The sequence below is a fragment of the Lynx canadensis genome, chromosome X, assembly GCF_007474595.2.
Source record: "Lynx canadensis isolate LIC74 chromosome X, mLynCan4.pri.v2, whole genome shotgun sequence".
Lineage (NCBI taxonomy): Eukaryota > Metazoa > Chordata > Mammalia > Carnivora > Felidae > Lynx > Lynx canadensis.
In genome coordinates, this window is record NC_044321.2 from 56,765,257 (window position 1) to 56,781,373 (window position 16,117).

General features: G+C 41.0%; 1 protein-coding gene across 7 annotated transcripts in view; it reads left to right on the forward strand.

The window, feature by feature from the left end:
• The window catches only part of TAF1 (TATA-box binding protein associated factor 1), an 81,824-nt gene that overhangs the window by 60,705 nt on the left and 5,002 nt on the right, over window positions 1–16,117 (forward strand). For 3 of the 7 annotated variants that reach the window (XM_030305417.1, XM_030305418.1, XM_030305419.1), the window contains exons 33-37: window positions 10,502–10,569; window positions 10,908–11,024; window positions 14,182–14,307; window positions 15,156–15,257; window positions 15,526–15,682. In XM_030305417.1, the coding sequence (XP_030161277.1) occupies window positions 10,502–10,569; window positions 10,908–11,024; window positions 14,182–14,307; window positions 15,156–15,257; window positions 15,526–15,682 (570 nt within the window). Of the gene's footprint in view, window positions 1–3,718; window positions 3,850–10,501; window positions 10,570–10,907; window positions 11,025–14,181; window positions 14,308–15,155; window positions 15,258–15,525; window positions 15,683–15,795; window positions 16,052–16,117 lie in introns of those variants that run through there. The other 4 variants (XM_030305420.1, XM_030305421.1, XM_030305422.1 and 1 more) reach the window with 3 other exon arrangements.

Genomic DNA, 16,117 nt, shown 5'->3' on the forward strand with positions numbered 1-16,117 from the left:
TTCATTGTCCCTCCGTTTTCTTTTCCATTTTGATTAACCATTGTCTCCTGATTTTAATTCCCTTCACATTTATTTTAAACATTCTCTTCAATACAGCCTTGTTTTTCTTATTTCTTTTTTTTTTTTAATTTTTTAAATGTTTATTTAGTTTTTTGAGACAGAGAGAGACCGAGCACGAGCGGGGGAGGGGCAGAGAGAGAGGGAGACACAGAATCCGAACAGGCTCCAGGCTCTGAGCTGTGGGCACAGAGCCCGACACGGGGCTCGAACTCACAGACTGTGAGATCATGACCTGAGCCAAAGTCGGACGCTCAACCGACTGAGCCACCCAGGCGCCCCATTTTTCTTATTTCTTAGTTCTTCATCCTCTTCTAATCTAACAAGATTTTAGAAACAACTTGTCAAGCTCAATGTAACAAAAGGGTATAGATTTTGTTGGAAATTGTGTTGAATTTTAAATATTGGTGAGGACTGTCACTTTGTGATGTAGGGTATTACGATTTATAAATGTTCTATGTAGAATATTTTCTTTCTTAACAGTGTTCAACAGATTTGTACAATTTTACCCAAGAAATTCTTGCACAAATTTGAGATTATTTCATAGTATTATTACTATAAATCCTAAATTTTCTAAAATTACACTGCCTAAAGAAAATAACTTCCAAAATAATGAGATGTGTTACCACTTTAATACTTTTCTCTAGGGCTTTAAACTTATTTTCAGTGTTGACCATCTTATAATCAGTGAATAATGACAATTACATCTTTTCATTTTCTAGAATGCTTGTTCTTTTTTGTTTGTTTGTTTACCACATATATTAGGAGCTAAAATGCAATAAAACGTGTGGACATGATAGTTGGTATAGTTCTAACATTATTGATTTAAAAGAGCATTGGGCTTCATGATTTATTAGTTTGTTCTATGTTTATATTAGCTAACTACCTTGCATAAAGTCAATAATCTCCTTTATGTTTATAATATATTAAGGGCTTAAATTTTTATAATAAATGAATATTGAATATAAAAAATGATTTTTGAGAGAGAGCTCAAGTGGTGGAGGGGCAGCGAGAGGGGGACAGAGGATCAGAAGTGGGCTCTGCACTGACAGCAGCAAGCCTGATGTGGGGCTCAAATCACAAACCCTGAGATCATGACCTGAGCCGAAGTCTAACGCTCAGCTGACTGAGCCACCCAGGCGCCCCCTCCCTTTATTCTTTCTATAAATTTTATTTTTCTTTTGCCTTCTTACTCATATTTTAGAGAAGTCTTTATATACATACAGAGAAGTCTTGCCAAGATTTTGATAAGAATTGAGGTAAACCTGGAGATCAGTTTTGGGGAAAATTGACATGGTTATTGATCCTGTCTTATTGTTCGTACGTATTAGATCTCTCTCATTCTTTTTAATGTATCCCATAGCATAGATATATGTATCAATTTATTTAACCACCCCCCTGTTGGGTATTTAAAGTGTTTGTATAATGCTGGCTTGCAAACCTCTTTTCACTATTTTTTTTTAAACGTGTATTTATTTTTGAGACAGAGAGAGACAGAGCATGAACGGGGGAGGGTCAGAGAGAGAGGGAGACACAGAATCTGAAACAGGCTCCAGGCTCTGAGCGGTCAGCACAGAGCCCGACGCGGGGCTCAAACTCACGGACCACGAGATCGTGACCTGAACCAAAGTCGGACGCCCAACCGACTGAGCCACCCAGGCGCCCCTCTTTTCACTATTTTTATATTTCATTGATATTGTGCACTTCTAGGGAGTATTTCTATAGGAAATTTTGATACATGTTCTAAAATTGTGTTCTAAAAAGCTGTACCTCTTTATAGTGAAAAACAACAGCGAGAATGCCTGTTCCCCTACAACTTCTACAACATCGGAATTATCAGTGTTTAAAAATCTTTACCAATGAGGGGCGCCTGGGTGGCGCAGTCGGTTAAGCGGCCGACTTCAGCCAGGTCACGATCTCGCGGTCCGTGAGTTCGAGCCCCGCGTCGGGCTCTGGGCTGATGGCTCAGAGCCTGGAGCCTGTTTCCGATTCTGTGTCTCCCTCTCTCTCTGCCCCTCCCCCGTTCGTGCTCTGTCTCTCTCTGTCCCAAAAATAAATAAACGTTGAAAAAAAAAAAAAAATTTTAAAAATCTTTACCAATGAAATTATTTCTGTAAATTCAAGTATATAACTGAAATGAAATTTTTCCATCTTAAAAAATTACATGCTCCTTAAAAAAATCAAACCATACAGAATTATAAAAAGTGAAAAGGAAAAATCTTCCCATCTTTCTCCTTTTCCCCATCCCATTCTCTAGAGTGGCCACTGCCAGATTTGATGTGAAGCATCCTGGACCTTTTTCTATACATACATATACTTTTTTGATGAAATCACATATTTACATTTTGTTCTACAGTTTTATTTTTTCACTTGATAGTATGTTATGGACAATTTTTCATTCATGTAAGTATGTCATCTTGTTTAAGTGAAATCTATTTGTATATGACTCAAAGGAAAAAGAGCTAGGGGTGCCTGGGTGGCTCAGTCGGTTAAGCATCTGACTTCGGCTCAGGTCATGATCTCACAGCTCATGGGTTCAAACCCTGTGTCAGGCTCTGTGCTGACAGCACAGACAGAGCTTGGAGCCTGCTTCGGATTCTGGGTCTCCCTCTCTCGCTGCCCCTCCCCCACTTGCACTCTGTCTCTTTCTCTCTCTCTCAAAAAATGAATAAACATCTAAAAATTTAAAGGAAAAAAGGGGTGCCTGCATGGCTCAGTCGGTTGAGCGTCTGACTTCGGCTCAGGTCACGATCTCACGGTTTGTGGGTTCGGGCCCTGCATGGGGCTCTGTGCTGACAACTCGGAGCCTGGAGCCTGCTTCAGATTCTGTGTCTCCCTCTCTCTCTGCCCCTCCCCCGCTCACGCTCTGGCTCTCTCTCTCTCTCTCAAAAATGAATAAATGTTAAAAAAATTTTAAATAAAAAATTAAAGAAAAAAGAGCTAAATGAATGTCATTATGAATGTTTCTGCAAAAGATACTGAAATTGAATTTCTACTCTAAAAAAAATATGCTGTGGCTGAAGGGAGAGGGAGATTGTCCAGTGGTCGCTGTCGTTTGAATTTTCATTTCTATGAGAATACTGCTTTGTTCAGGAATTCAATTTCTACTTAAAATTTGATAGGAAATATACGATATCTATAACTTGCTAGCCCTCTTGTGTACTGTATTGAGCTAGTAGATAGATAGATAGCAATCTGGTATGAGGCAGCGTCTCCCTGAAGTCTTGTGCTTGTGATGAGTAAGATGGTATAATATGCCAATAAGCAAATATGTACCAGAATATATTAAGGCTACAACAAAGTCCATATTTAAAAAATATCATAGGAGAAAGTAAAGATTATTACTTACTAAAAGAAAAAGGAGACTCAAGAAAAAAACAGGCTTTCTTTCAGCTCTGGAGTTTGTGTAATGTATTTTCAGGGCACCTCTGTGGTGCCAGGAGAAACCAAACAAAACCTGAACATGAGGGATACAAATCAGTGTTAACTTCCTCCATGTTTATTCTTTATAAGCTATTGTAGTTGATATCATGTAGAGTTGGGCCAAGAGTACGGAAAGAAAAATGGCCACAGGTAGACTTAATGGTCTAAATCTAATAAGTGATTGCTGTAAGCTACATGTAGACAGGAACCATGTCTGTCTTTTATCCCTGGTGCTTAGGGTAATGTTTGGCACATAGTAGAGACTCAATAAATATCTGTTGCGTGAACGAATGGCCAGAGGTGGAGCTGCAGTACCAAGAAAGGAGAGTGGTGCTTCAGAAGCCATGGGATTAGAGTTTTAAGGAAGAAGTAAGTATCAGCTGCAAACACAACACAGGGCTTCCAAGGTCAAGTATGAAAAATGTTCACCACATTTGGCAGTTAGCACATCACTGTTGACTTGAAGAGAACAATTTTTATGAAGTCTTCTTTAACACTGCTTCATTCTCTGACACATTGCTACTTCCTCTACAGTCCCTTATTACTTTCTCCATTATTGAAATTGTGAGTGTATAATCTTCATGAGGCGATGAAAGGCATCAAGGTCAAGGACCTGTCTTGTTTTTGTTAGTTTGTTCTGTTTTGTTTTTTAATTTTTATCTTTGTATCACCAGAACCTGGCACTGTACTTGGCTTGAAAATGAAGAGTTAAGGCCTGTTATGAATTGTACTCTGCAGGAAAAGGTGTTTTGAAGTCATTATGTGGTTATTTTTTCCAATGGCTGTAGAGATATGATGTGACTGTTTACCCAAGACTGTGTTATATGTATTTTTTTAAATTTTAATGTGTATTTTTTTTTAATTTTTTTTCAATGTTTTTTATTTATTTTTGGGACAGAGAGAGACAGAGCATGAACGGGGGAGGGGCAGAGAGAGAGGGAGACACAGAATCGGAAACAGGCTCCAGGCTCTGAGCCATCAGCCCAGAGCCTGATGTGGGGCTCGAACTCAGGGACCGCTAGATCGTGACCTGGCTGAAGTCGGACGCTTAACCGACTGCGCCACCCAGGCGCCCCAAATGTGTATTTATTTTTGAGAGAGAGAGAGAGCGCAAGTGGGGAAGGGACAGAGAGAGAGGGAGACACAGAATCTGAAACAAGCTCCAGGTTCTGAGCTGTCCGCACAGAGCCCAATGCGGAGCTCGAACTCGAGAACGGTGAGATCATAACCTGAGCCGAAGTCGGATGCTTAACCGACTGAGCCACCCAGGCGCCCCGTATGTATTTTTTTAAGTTGCCGAATGGAATAGTGGTTCATTTAGGAAAGAAAGAAGCATTTTCAGGTTCTTTAGGGCTTTTCATCAGATAGTCCTGAATGTAAATCATACCTTTGTCCAGTGAGATTTATTACCCCAGTTCCCCTCTGGATAGTTTCTGGCTTCTTGAATTTCTGGTCCAGATTCTGAGTGAGGTTCTGTTACTCCAGTTTGAGAGATCAGACCTCTTATCTTGGAAACTAAACATCTTAATTTGCATTTGATCCACATTCTACATAATGTAAAGAGCCTAGCTACAGTCTCGAAGATTAGATTTACTTCTCTTTTTACCTTTTCTGGACCTAGTTTGTGATAAATATCTAAGAATTGAGAGAGTTCAAGCTCAGTTTCTTTGGGATCTGTGGACCATTGCATAGTTTCTTTAGGAATTAGCTATATGGATTTCTTCTCTCTTTTTAAATCTGGCACTGATTTTTTTTAAGGGAGCTTTCTACTGCTACTAGGATTTGATTTGATTTTTTAATTTTAATTATTCACATTGGAACACGGGCATATCCCCCTGCACCGTTCACTGTCAGATAATACTTTAGGTTTGTTTTGGCAGAGTACTCATTTTCTTAGGAGGAAGGTTATTTTGGGTATCGACGGAAAGATTCTCAAAGGATATGTGAGCTTGAGAGTGATCACAAACATCCTTTTCTCCTTGGTTGAGCAGGACTGCTCACCAACTTGACTGGTATTTTCACTGAAACCTTTTAGGAAGCAATAATACTTGTTTTCCCTCTCTCACCAGAACCATGAAGCTTGCAGCTTTCTTCTCACATCTCTGCAGAGGTCAATTAACTTAGAAATGACAAAAAGAATTTTCTTGATTTGGGTGGAAAATGAGCCTTCCTGAGCTGTCATTGGAATTACCACTACTTAAGGACATTTGGATTTGAATTCTATATGATTCTGTAGGTTACTGCCAATCCTTATTTGAAATAAGGCCAAGTATAGATTTATTTCCTTGACATTTGCAATTACATTGCTCTGATTTAAGGAGAGAGAGAAAAGCAAAGTATATTTGGAAAAACATTTCTTTTTATAAATGGGTAGCTTATTCTCCTGTAGGGCACAGTGATAATTCATAGATGGCCTTATCTTTCATTCATTTTTGTGTTGTTTTGGGAATCACTCGTTAAAAAATTAGTTCTGGTTTTCTGTGTTGTGACCCTTTAGGGACTAGGAAATTGAATTCACTTTCCACTTACTCCTTTTCCCCCTATGATAGTTCCAGCACCTTTATTATTCCCACAGAGACTCTGTTAGTTTATATGTCTCTTTGCTGGACTCCTCTTTTCTTCCTAATCTGTGAAGCCTACTGTTGATCATTCTACTTCTAGTAAGCTCCTGACTGCTGCAGAATAGAGAGCAGTATTTTTAGCTTTATGGAAATGGTGTGGTTATAGACCCTTTTGAGAGTCTGATGAAAAACCATGGATCTTCCACCCAGAAAACTGTATATTACATATAGAATTTTGTTTAGTTTCAGTACATTCATGGATCTCTTTATCTCATTACCACCCCATTCAAGAATTCCTGGGATAAGAAAACATCTGGGTGTCTTATCCTTTTGGGGTGGGTATGCATTTATTTATTTATTTATTGAGGTGTCTTGAGATACAATGTTATATTAATTGCAAGTGTACATCATAGGGATTCGACAATTCTATACATCGCACTATTCTCAACACAGTAGTGGTGACAATAGTTGCCGTCTGTCAGCGTACAACACTATTGCAGTATTATTAACCATGTTCCCTATGCTGTAGTTTTCACCTCTGAGACTTACTTATTTTAGAACTGGAAGTTTGTGCCTCTTAATACCCTTCACCTATTTCACCCATGCTCCCACCCACCACCCCTCTGGCAACCACCAGTTCGTTCTCTGTATTTTAAGAGTCTGTTTTTTGTTTGCTTGTTCATTTTGGGGGGGGTTAGATTCCATATATAAGTGAAATCATATGGCATTTGTCTTTCTCTGTCTGACTTAGCATTATACCCTCTAGCTCCATCCGTGTTGTTGCAAATGGCAAGGTTTCATTCTTTTTAATGGCTGAATAATACTGCATTGTGTACGTGTGTGTGTGTGTGTATACCACATCTTTATCCAGTCATCTCTTGATGACACTTGCACTACTTCCATATCTTGGCTGCTGTAAATAATGGTGCAAAAAACATGGGGGTGCATGTATCTTTTCAAATTAGTGTTTTCATTTCCTTTGGGCAAATTAGATATTTTATCCTTTTTTGGTCATGTTAAAAATGGTTTGCCAACTCCACCACCATCTTTTATCAAAAATACTTCAAAGCTATTTTGCATTTAGTAGAGTAATAGAGTTAAATAGCTGAACCCCTTGTCATGCTTGAGAGCACAGACTTAAAAACTGAGAAGGCACACAAACAGCTAGCAATCCAAACACATGGACAAGGACAGGTATATCAGCTATGTAAATAAGTGTGTGTGTGTTTATATATTTTGGGGTTATTATTAGTGGGTATTTCTTTAGTTATATACTGCAAAGAAAATGGGGAAGGAAGAGGTTCCATCTGCAAAATATTTTTAATGTGTATTTTTGATAGACAGAGTGTGAGCAGGGGAGGGCAGAGAGAGCGGGAGAGACATGGAATCTGAAGCAGGCTCCAGGCTCTGAGCTGTCAGCACAGACCCCGACGCGGGGCTTGAACTTACAAACCGCGAGATCATGACCTGAGCTGAAGTCAGATGCTTAACCAACTGAGCCACCCAGGCGCCCCTAATTTTTCCTGTATTTTAAAGAAGAGCATTGAGGTGTTAAAGGGTTAGTTGAGGTTTAGGTTTCAAAACTGAAGTCATGTAAGGTCTGTATTCTTCATGTATAGGCTGGAATTGTAACTACAAGGCAAGTCCCCATAGGTAGCGTTGTCAGCGTACCATAAGCAGTTCTTGTTTGCATTGGCTTGCAGAAGGAGGCCTGTGGCCTGTATGCAGCCTATTTACTCGAGCATCCTGTATTGCTATCAACAAGAGCAAGCTTATCTGAGAACTTGTGCAGTCTGTCTCCCTCAGTATTTTGAGGACCAGGCTACTGGTGGCCGTAGGAGATTAGAGCTCTGGAAATTTGAGCTGCGGGCTTATCACTGAAACTGTCCTTGATGGTGAGCCAGCTCTGGCTGGCTGTATGTGTGTTCTAAATATCTTGATGGAGGACTTTGTTTTCTTTCTAGTTTATTTTTGTTTGTCAGTCAGCTTGTGTAAGGATACAACTTTGAAAGAATACATCTTTGAAAGAACACATGGCCTATCTGAGATTTTAACTGAAAGAGACTTCTTTGTTCATATAATAGCTTATAATAATCAGAGTAGGTCTGGCATGAAAGTTGCACATATACACATGGTGTATTTTTTAGCCTTTGCATCCTAATAAATACTAGGTTTAATTCAGGGATCATCTACCCTGTGAAGCCTTTCCTAATTCCTTTTTCCCCTCTCACTTCCCAGAATTGGCCACTTCCTCCTCTGTGCCTCTACTAAACCCTGTATGAATTTTTTCACTTCATTCTGTTGCCCTATTTGTTTAAAAAAAATTTTTTAATGTTTTATTTATTTTTAAGACAGAGAGAGACAGAGCATGAGTGGGGATGGGGCAGAGAAAGAGGGAGACACAGAATCCAAAGCAGGCTCCAGGCTCCGAGCTGTCAGCACAGAGCCCGATGCAGGACTCGAACTCATGAACCATGAGATCATGACCTGAGCCGAAGTCGGACACTCAACCGACTGAGCCACCCAGGCGCCCCTGCCCTATTTGTTTATATTCTATCTTACTGTACTAGACTTTAAGTTTCTTGAGGATATGGTCTGTATCGTCCTCATTTCTGTCTGGCACATAGAAAGTATTCAAAAATGTTTTAAGAATGAATGAATGGGTAAATGAACAGTATATTAAAGAATAATTAAAGTTAAGGATTAAAACCTCAGATGCCTTCAGGGTCTAGGCATAAATGAGTTAAGCAGACCTGGGCTGGTAACCTGCAGAACACACACCTTATCTAAAAGGGGCAGCTGCTCCTCAGCCCTGGCCCATTGGTGCTTTGTGGGAATGACGGCTCTGTGTGGCCACATCTTTTCGTTCTTCAAGAGAAGCCAGACATTTGGGGTTTTACATGAAATTTCTCGCTCATTAAACATTGTCAACTAAGTACGATTTTTCTAAACTTTTTATTGAGGTATAATTTACATACAAAAAAGTGTTTATGTTATAGGTGTATAGCTCAGTCTGTCTTCACAAACTGAAATGATTTTTTATGTGGGCTAAACAAAACTGGATTGACTTCCAAGCCACCAGTCTGCAACCTATGACAAAGGCCATGGGGGAACTGTATAGTCTAGTTAAGAATCACCAAATTGGGTGGCTCAGTCAGTTAAGTGTCCAACTCTTGATTTTAGCTCAGGTCATGATCTCACGGTTTGTGGGTTTGAGCCTCGTGTTGGGTTCCATGCTGACAGTGCAGAATCTGCTTGGGATTCTCTGTCTCTCTGTTCCTCCCCCACTTGCTCGTTCTCTCTCTCAAAATAAATAAAATAAACTTAAAAAAAAAAAAAAAGAATCACCAAACTGGTAAAAGTGTCTCAAAGCAATGTGTGGACTTTATTTGCATTATGATTCAAAGAAATCAAATGTAAAAGAACCTTTATGAAACAATTGGGGAATTTAAATATTGACTGGGTGTTGAATAATATTAAAGAATTATTGTGAGTTATTTCAGATGTAATATAGTTGGTTTGTTTTTTTTATAAATATAGATTCAATTTTTTAGAGCAGTTCAGAGGAAAATTGAGTGGGAGATACAGAGTTCCCATATACCCCCTACCTCCACATATGCATAGGCTCTCCCATCATCAACATCCCCTACCAAAGTGATACGTTTATTACATTTGATGAACCTACATTGGCACATTATAATCACCCAAAGCCCATAGTTTACATTAGGGTTCATTCTAGGTGTACATTCTGTGAGTTTTGACAAATGTATAATGATACATATCTACCACTGTAATATCCTATGGAGTATATTTTAGAAGAGTCCTCAAAAGGGTGCCTGCGTGGCTCAGTTGGTTAAGCATCTGACTTGATTTCAGCTCAGGTCATGATTTCAGAGTCATGTGATTGAGCCCCACCTCTGGCTCTGTGCTGCACATGGAGCCTGCTTGAGATTCTCTCTCCCTTACTTTCCTTCTCCCTCTCTCCCTCTGCCCCTCTCCTGCGCACGCATACTCTCTCACTCCCTAGATAGATAGATAGATAGATAGATAGATAGATAGATAGATAGGACCTTTAAAAAAAAGAGTCCTCAAAGACACGTACTAAAACAATTTGTGGATGAAATAAATGATACTGGAATTTGCTTCAGAAATGATACTGGAATGTGCTTCAGAATAATTTGGGAGGAGTGTAAATGTTGAGGTTTAAATGAAATGAAACTAACCCTGTATTGGTAATCATTGAAGCTGGGTAATGGGTACATGAAAGTTCATCATATTAGTGTCTCTGTTTTGGTATGGATTTGAAATTTTCCACCTCCAAAATTAGAGCAAGAGTCCAAGTTAAAGCCGAAGCATGATTTCTTGAGGCTAGGATACCATGGGACACTACTGCCAGTGCCAGAAATAAATTTCTGGAACTGAAGTCTGCAAAGGTCATGGCGTTTTCCTTTCTTTTGTAGGGCCCGAAAGTCAGTATACTAAGACTGCCCAGGAAATTGTGAATGTCTGTTACCAGACACTGACTGAGGTACGTGGTAGGGAGGGGGTCCCCTTGGGATGTAGCATCCTGGAATCTCTTTGTTCCCTTGGGTGAGGAGGCCTTCCCTGCCTATCTGATTTTCAAATGTAACCTCCTGCCCCCCCAACCTCACCCCTCATCCCTTATTTCCTTTCCTGCTTTATTTTCCTGCCTGGTACTAAATGTTCTTAACAAACTATGTCATGATTTACTGTAATTATCGTATGTGACCTGCCACTGGAATAAGGTCCATGAAGACAAGGATTTTTGTCTGCTTTGTTTACTTTTATATCCCCAGTGCCTAAAACACATGTTCGGTGAATTCACTAATATTCTTTATTTCTCAGTATGATGAGCATTTGACTCAACTCGAGAAGGATATATGTACAGCTAAGGAAGCTGCTTTGGAGGAAGCAGAATTAGAAAGCTTGGACCCCATGACTCCAGGGCCTTACACACCTCAGGTGAGTTTGAAGACTAAGAACTGCCTCTTATAGTTTGCTTATTAGTTTGGGAAATTGGGAGCATGTTAACAGATACATTTACTGAGATACACTTCTTCTCTGTCCTTCCTCTTCATATGCCTTTCGTGTGCTTTCTTGTCTTCTCAAAGGCTAAGGTGAGTGAGGGCCATGGGTCTTGGTGGCCTTGTTGAATCCAGAAGAAGCAGGTGTGGGATGAATGAGTGGGGTGGGGCCTTAGTTGTTTAGGCAGCGTTCACAAATACCAGATTCCTGACTGCCATGGCCAAATGTGTCTTCTGGAGTCTCTGGAGTTCCCTTGCCCATGAAATGGGGCTCAAAGACTTCCCTAAAGTATAGAATTCTCAGTTACAGACATTGGCCACATTGTTCCTGTGCCTTATAGGCCTGATGACTCATTCCCTCTGAGGTATCTCAGTGTAGCTCAGACATCACCCATTTTCCTGGATTGACTCCTTTTCCTTATAAATGAAGACTGGTAACATTTATAACTTTTTTAAAGTTACATGTCAAAAGAGTAGGGAGCAAGATTAATAAGAAATTTATAGTCTTTCTGTTGAATATATTGAAAAATTTGGACATAAGAGAGAGTATGTTTCCAGATTTCAAGAATAGGACTTACCAGAATATGGCTGGTGCTTGGTTTCTGTATTGAAGGCACTGTGGTAAAGTGGGAAGTACATGAATTTTGGCGATAAAACATGCCTGGGTTTGAATCTTAGTTCTATTACCTAGCTTTGTGAACTTGGGGAGTTAAGCCCTTTAACTCCCGTCTCCACTTCTCTAAAATGTACTTTCTGAGATGATTATAAACATCAAATGAGTTAATTTGCCTGGCACATAGTAGACATTCAGTAAATGTTTCCTTGTCTGTATGACAACTGTCTACAAAGTTCTCAGGAGCCCTTTCATATTTAGCCAAATATTTTAATGCAAAATCATCCCTGTTCCCACCGGAAAACTTTTTTTCATTCTACTCTGAACTGATACTGCCACCTGTGTGCTCTGTGTTGGACTCTTGCTGTTTGTATCTCATGCATGCACTCTCCCTCTCTGTCTTTTACTCTCTTTCACCCCAAAACCTAGGTGGCTGAGGGGCCAAGTATAAAGAGCCCTAAGATACTTCTTCCAGGCCCAGAACAAGGGAAGGCTCTTGGAGTATGTGGGCAGATTGGGGCCGGGGGGCTTGGGTGAGTGATGTTGCCCAGGAAGGCCCTTTTTGCTAATAGGCCCACAGCTCCTGCAAGGCCCTTTCTGGTAAGTTAAAGCCTGGGTTTTGGCCGTCATTCCTCAGAAGAGTGTAGCCACTGAGTGGCACGCGGTTTGCTCTAGTCTGTGACAGTGGAAACCTAGTCCTCTGTGAATCAAACCCTTAGACCCAAAGGTTATCTTCCTTTCTTTTCCTCCTGCTCCCACATGGCCTCAGGTGGCTGAGGAGAGCCTGGCCACTGTTCCTCCTGAGCCGGAGCTGTTGCCCAGGCCAGTCACAGGGGCTCCCATGAAGAATAGGGCGTAGATGGTGCCTCTTCATCACTCCCAAGTCGCCCTCTTGCCATTGCCTTCACTCATATACACATCTTGAAGTGTAAGCCCTGTGCGTTTTCCCTTACCCTGAGGAAGATGAGTCTGAGTAATTGTCCTTGTTCATCACGACTTTCAAACCCAAATGTTACGAAAGCGTGTTTGTGTAAGTTTAACCTGTTGTAATTCTGGTTGTATAGAACATAACAGTAATCATACGTTACTTCCGGCCTTAAATGGTGGTAGTCAAGACTGTATTTTCACTCCGCTGTTCCACTGCTCTCGTGTTGCATCGCACATTCTGCTTAACACTATTTAAAATTGCTCACTTTGCAGTTTCCCACTAGCCCCTCATTCCCTGATCTCTTCTGTTCAGCCACGAGTTTATCTGCTCTGAATGCTTTCAATTCCGTTTTGCCTCTCTTTCTCCAAAACCCTCTTCAATCAGCCTTGCTTGTTTGCTTTAAAAAAAAGAAAACCCACAAAGTAACACCAATGTGGGGTTTTTGTTAAATGCAACATGCTCATTGGGAAATAATAAAGGAGAAATAAATTACCTAGAGTTAAGTCCACCACTCAGAAAGAACCAATCACTGTGAACATGTTGGTGTGTTTCCTTCAAATCTGCAGTGTGATATGTGTGTGTGTGTGTGCATGTGCACACAAGCGTATATAGACACACTTTATTTTAAAGTTTTTTAATATTTATTTTTGAGAGAGACTGTGAGAGCAAGCAGGGGAGGGGCAGAGAGAGAATAGTCTTTGAAAACGTGATTTTTAAACAGCCGCATAATATTTCTACCCTTCACCAGATTTTTAGAGAACTCTTTCTTACTTCTCTAGCCTGTTGTCTATCAGTTCCTCCTGCCCTCCTGTCACTGAAAAGTCCATTTGCTAAATCCCTGTTCTCTTCAGGAGAGGGAAGAGGGAAGGGATCTATAATTTATTGAATACCAGGCATGGGGTAAGGAGCTTACACATACCTCTTCATTCTCCCAACAATCTTAGGAGGCAGACATTATCACCCATGTTTTATAATTGAGGAAACCAAGGCTTAGAGTGATTAAATAATCTCTTGAAGTTACTCACCTAGCAGGTGGTGGAGCCAGGACTCAAACCCAGGACGTTTTGTTCCAAAGCCCACGTTTTTTCACCACACCATTTTGCCTCATAGCATCATCCTTTGATGAGCTCATAAACGATTAATCCACTACATGCTCTTGTTGGAATTGCAATTCCTTTACCCCATTTCCTGTTAGATGTCTCTAAGCCAGTCAAAATTGAACAGGTACGAAGCCCCAGGTCTGAAAACAATAAGGCAAGGCTTAGAAGACACTAGGTTATTGAACAGAAAGGCTGTCGGGACATAGAATTGCCCCATAGCTTTGATGCTTTTCCACTTCAGGCTTCAGATCATATACATCAGATGCCTCTCTGCTAGAATGAGCAGCATTTGAAAGATTCCCAAAAACCTGTGCACAAAGCTGTGTCAAACTATTTTCTCTTTAAATGGATTGCTCTGCATGACCTTCTTCTGCAGTGAATGCTCTAAAGGGGAGTTCTGTATTTCTTACTCTCTTTTCCTAAATAGAAGCTAAGTTGTACATTTGTGCCACAGCCTCCTGATTTGTATGACACCAACACATCCCTCAGTATGTCTCGGGATGCCTCTGTGTTTCAAGATGAGAGTAATATGTCTGTCCTGGACATTCCCGCTGCCACTCCAGAAAAGCAGGTGACACAGGTAGGATGTTCTTTTTCTCTTCATGACATTGGTGATATGCTTTGGTGGGGAGTGAGAGAATGGTGGTGATATATGACATGTATCATGGATGATTAGGCCCTTTTGGCCCTAAGAATGAAGCCTTACCAATGTGATTTCAAGGCAGGCTGGTGGCAGGTCACATGACTTGCATTGTCTTCTGTCTGTCCCCACGGGCAGTCAGGCACAACAGAACTTCAGGGAAGGCACAAGTATGAAAAGTGTATGAGGCATCAGAGCAACCTCACAGGTGACTAGAAAGACCAACTAACTGCATTCAGAGACAGAGTTCAAAATAATTGGCCCTTCTACTGTACTGTATGTACGCTAAATCTAAATTAAAATTATTTATGAAATTCAATTAAATTTGAGAGATTGGCCTGTTCTAGAGGTGTCAGAAGATACTCCTTCTGAAGCCAAAAATCTTATCGGCTGTATCAGCTGACCTCAGTCAGGAGATTTGTTCCACTGGAGAGTACAAAACCCAGGACAGTTTTTCTGTCCCAGAGAATCCGACAGAAGCTGAGGAAAGCTTCAATTAGGAAGGAAGAGTCTCCTTGTGATGATACAGCAAGAGTAGACCAAGGACCTTCCTATTCTTTGAGTCTGTTGTTGTTGTTGTTGTTGTTGTTGTTCTTTTAACTCTACCAGTGATTTCCAAAGAATGAATGGGACGAAGCACACATGCCTTGTGCTATGTAAACAGCCCCCACTAGCTGTGGGGTTGGCTGGGATATCAGGGAGGAGCATCCGTCCTGGGTGAGAGCCTTTGGTTAACTCCTCCTACAGGCACGTCCCTCAATGATGTGCTATTTGTGTTCCTTACTCAGATGCGCCAGGGCCGAGGTAGGCTGGGCGAGGAAGACTCTGATGTAGATATTGAAGGGTATGATGATGAGGAGGAGGATGGGAAACCTAAGACTCCAGCCCCAGTGAGTATGCTTACAGAAAGCTTATGGTTACATTATGCCCTTATATGATAGGAGCCCCACTAGTACAGGGCAGGCCAAATCCCAGGGTGATACCAGAGAGTCTCCATAGTGAGGCCCAATCCAACTTTAATCCTTGGAATCAGCTAAACAAATCTATCCACCACAATTACTTAACTTCTTGTGAGGCAGCAAGGGTGGTGCTGGTGGTGGCTTGTGGTCTCTCACTCGGTCCCTTGATGGGACTTTGACCCCAGCTGGTCTTGTTCAGGAAGGTGAAGATGCAGATGGTGATCTCGCAGATGAAGAGGAAGGAACTGTGCAACAGCCTCAAGCCAGTGTCCTGTATGAGGATTTGCTTATGTCTGAAGGAGAAGATGATGAGGAAGACGCCGGCAGTGACGAAGAAGGAGATAATCCTTTTTCCGGTAAGTCGTGTTCCTTGGTTTCTGTTCTGGGTAGCTCACCGCAGCACCCTGAGGACTGGAGAGGAAACTTCCAGCCACTTACACTCTTACCAGAAGTTGCTCTTTTCTTGCAGTCCCATTACTAGACTCAGAGGACTGAGCACTCACTTGTAGGATTACATTCATTAGCCTTAGAGGAGGTGAAGAGATATAACCTAGAGAGTGAAAAAGACGACAGTGGGAAAGGCAATGCCTAAATAACATCTGTGAGTTGAATACTTGACGAAGATGGGAAAGAAGTATTATATTCGTAACAGGGAAGGAAAATAAGAAAGACCCTGCTTTACTCAACCAAAAGAAAGAATGAGATCTTGCCATTTGCGACAACATGGATGGACCTAGAAGGTACTATGCTAAGTAAAATAAGTCAGAGAAAGACAAAATACCATATGATCA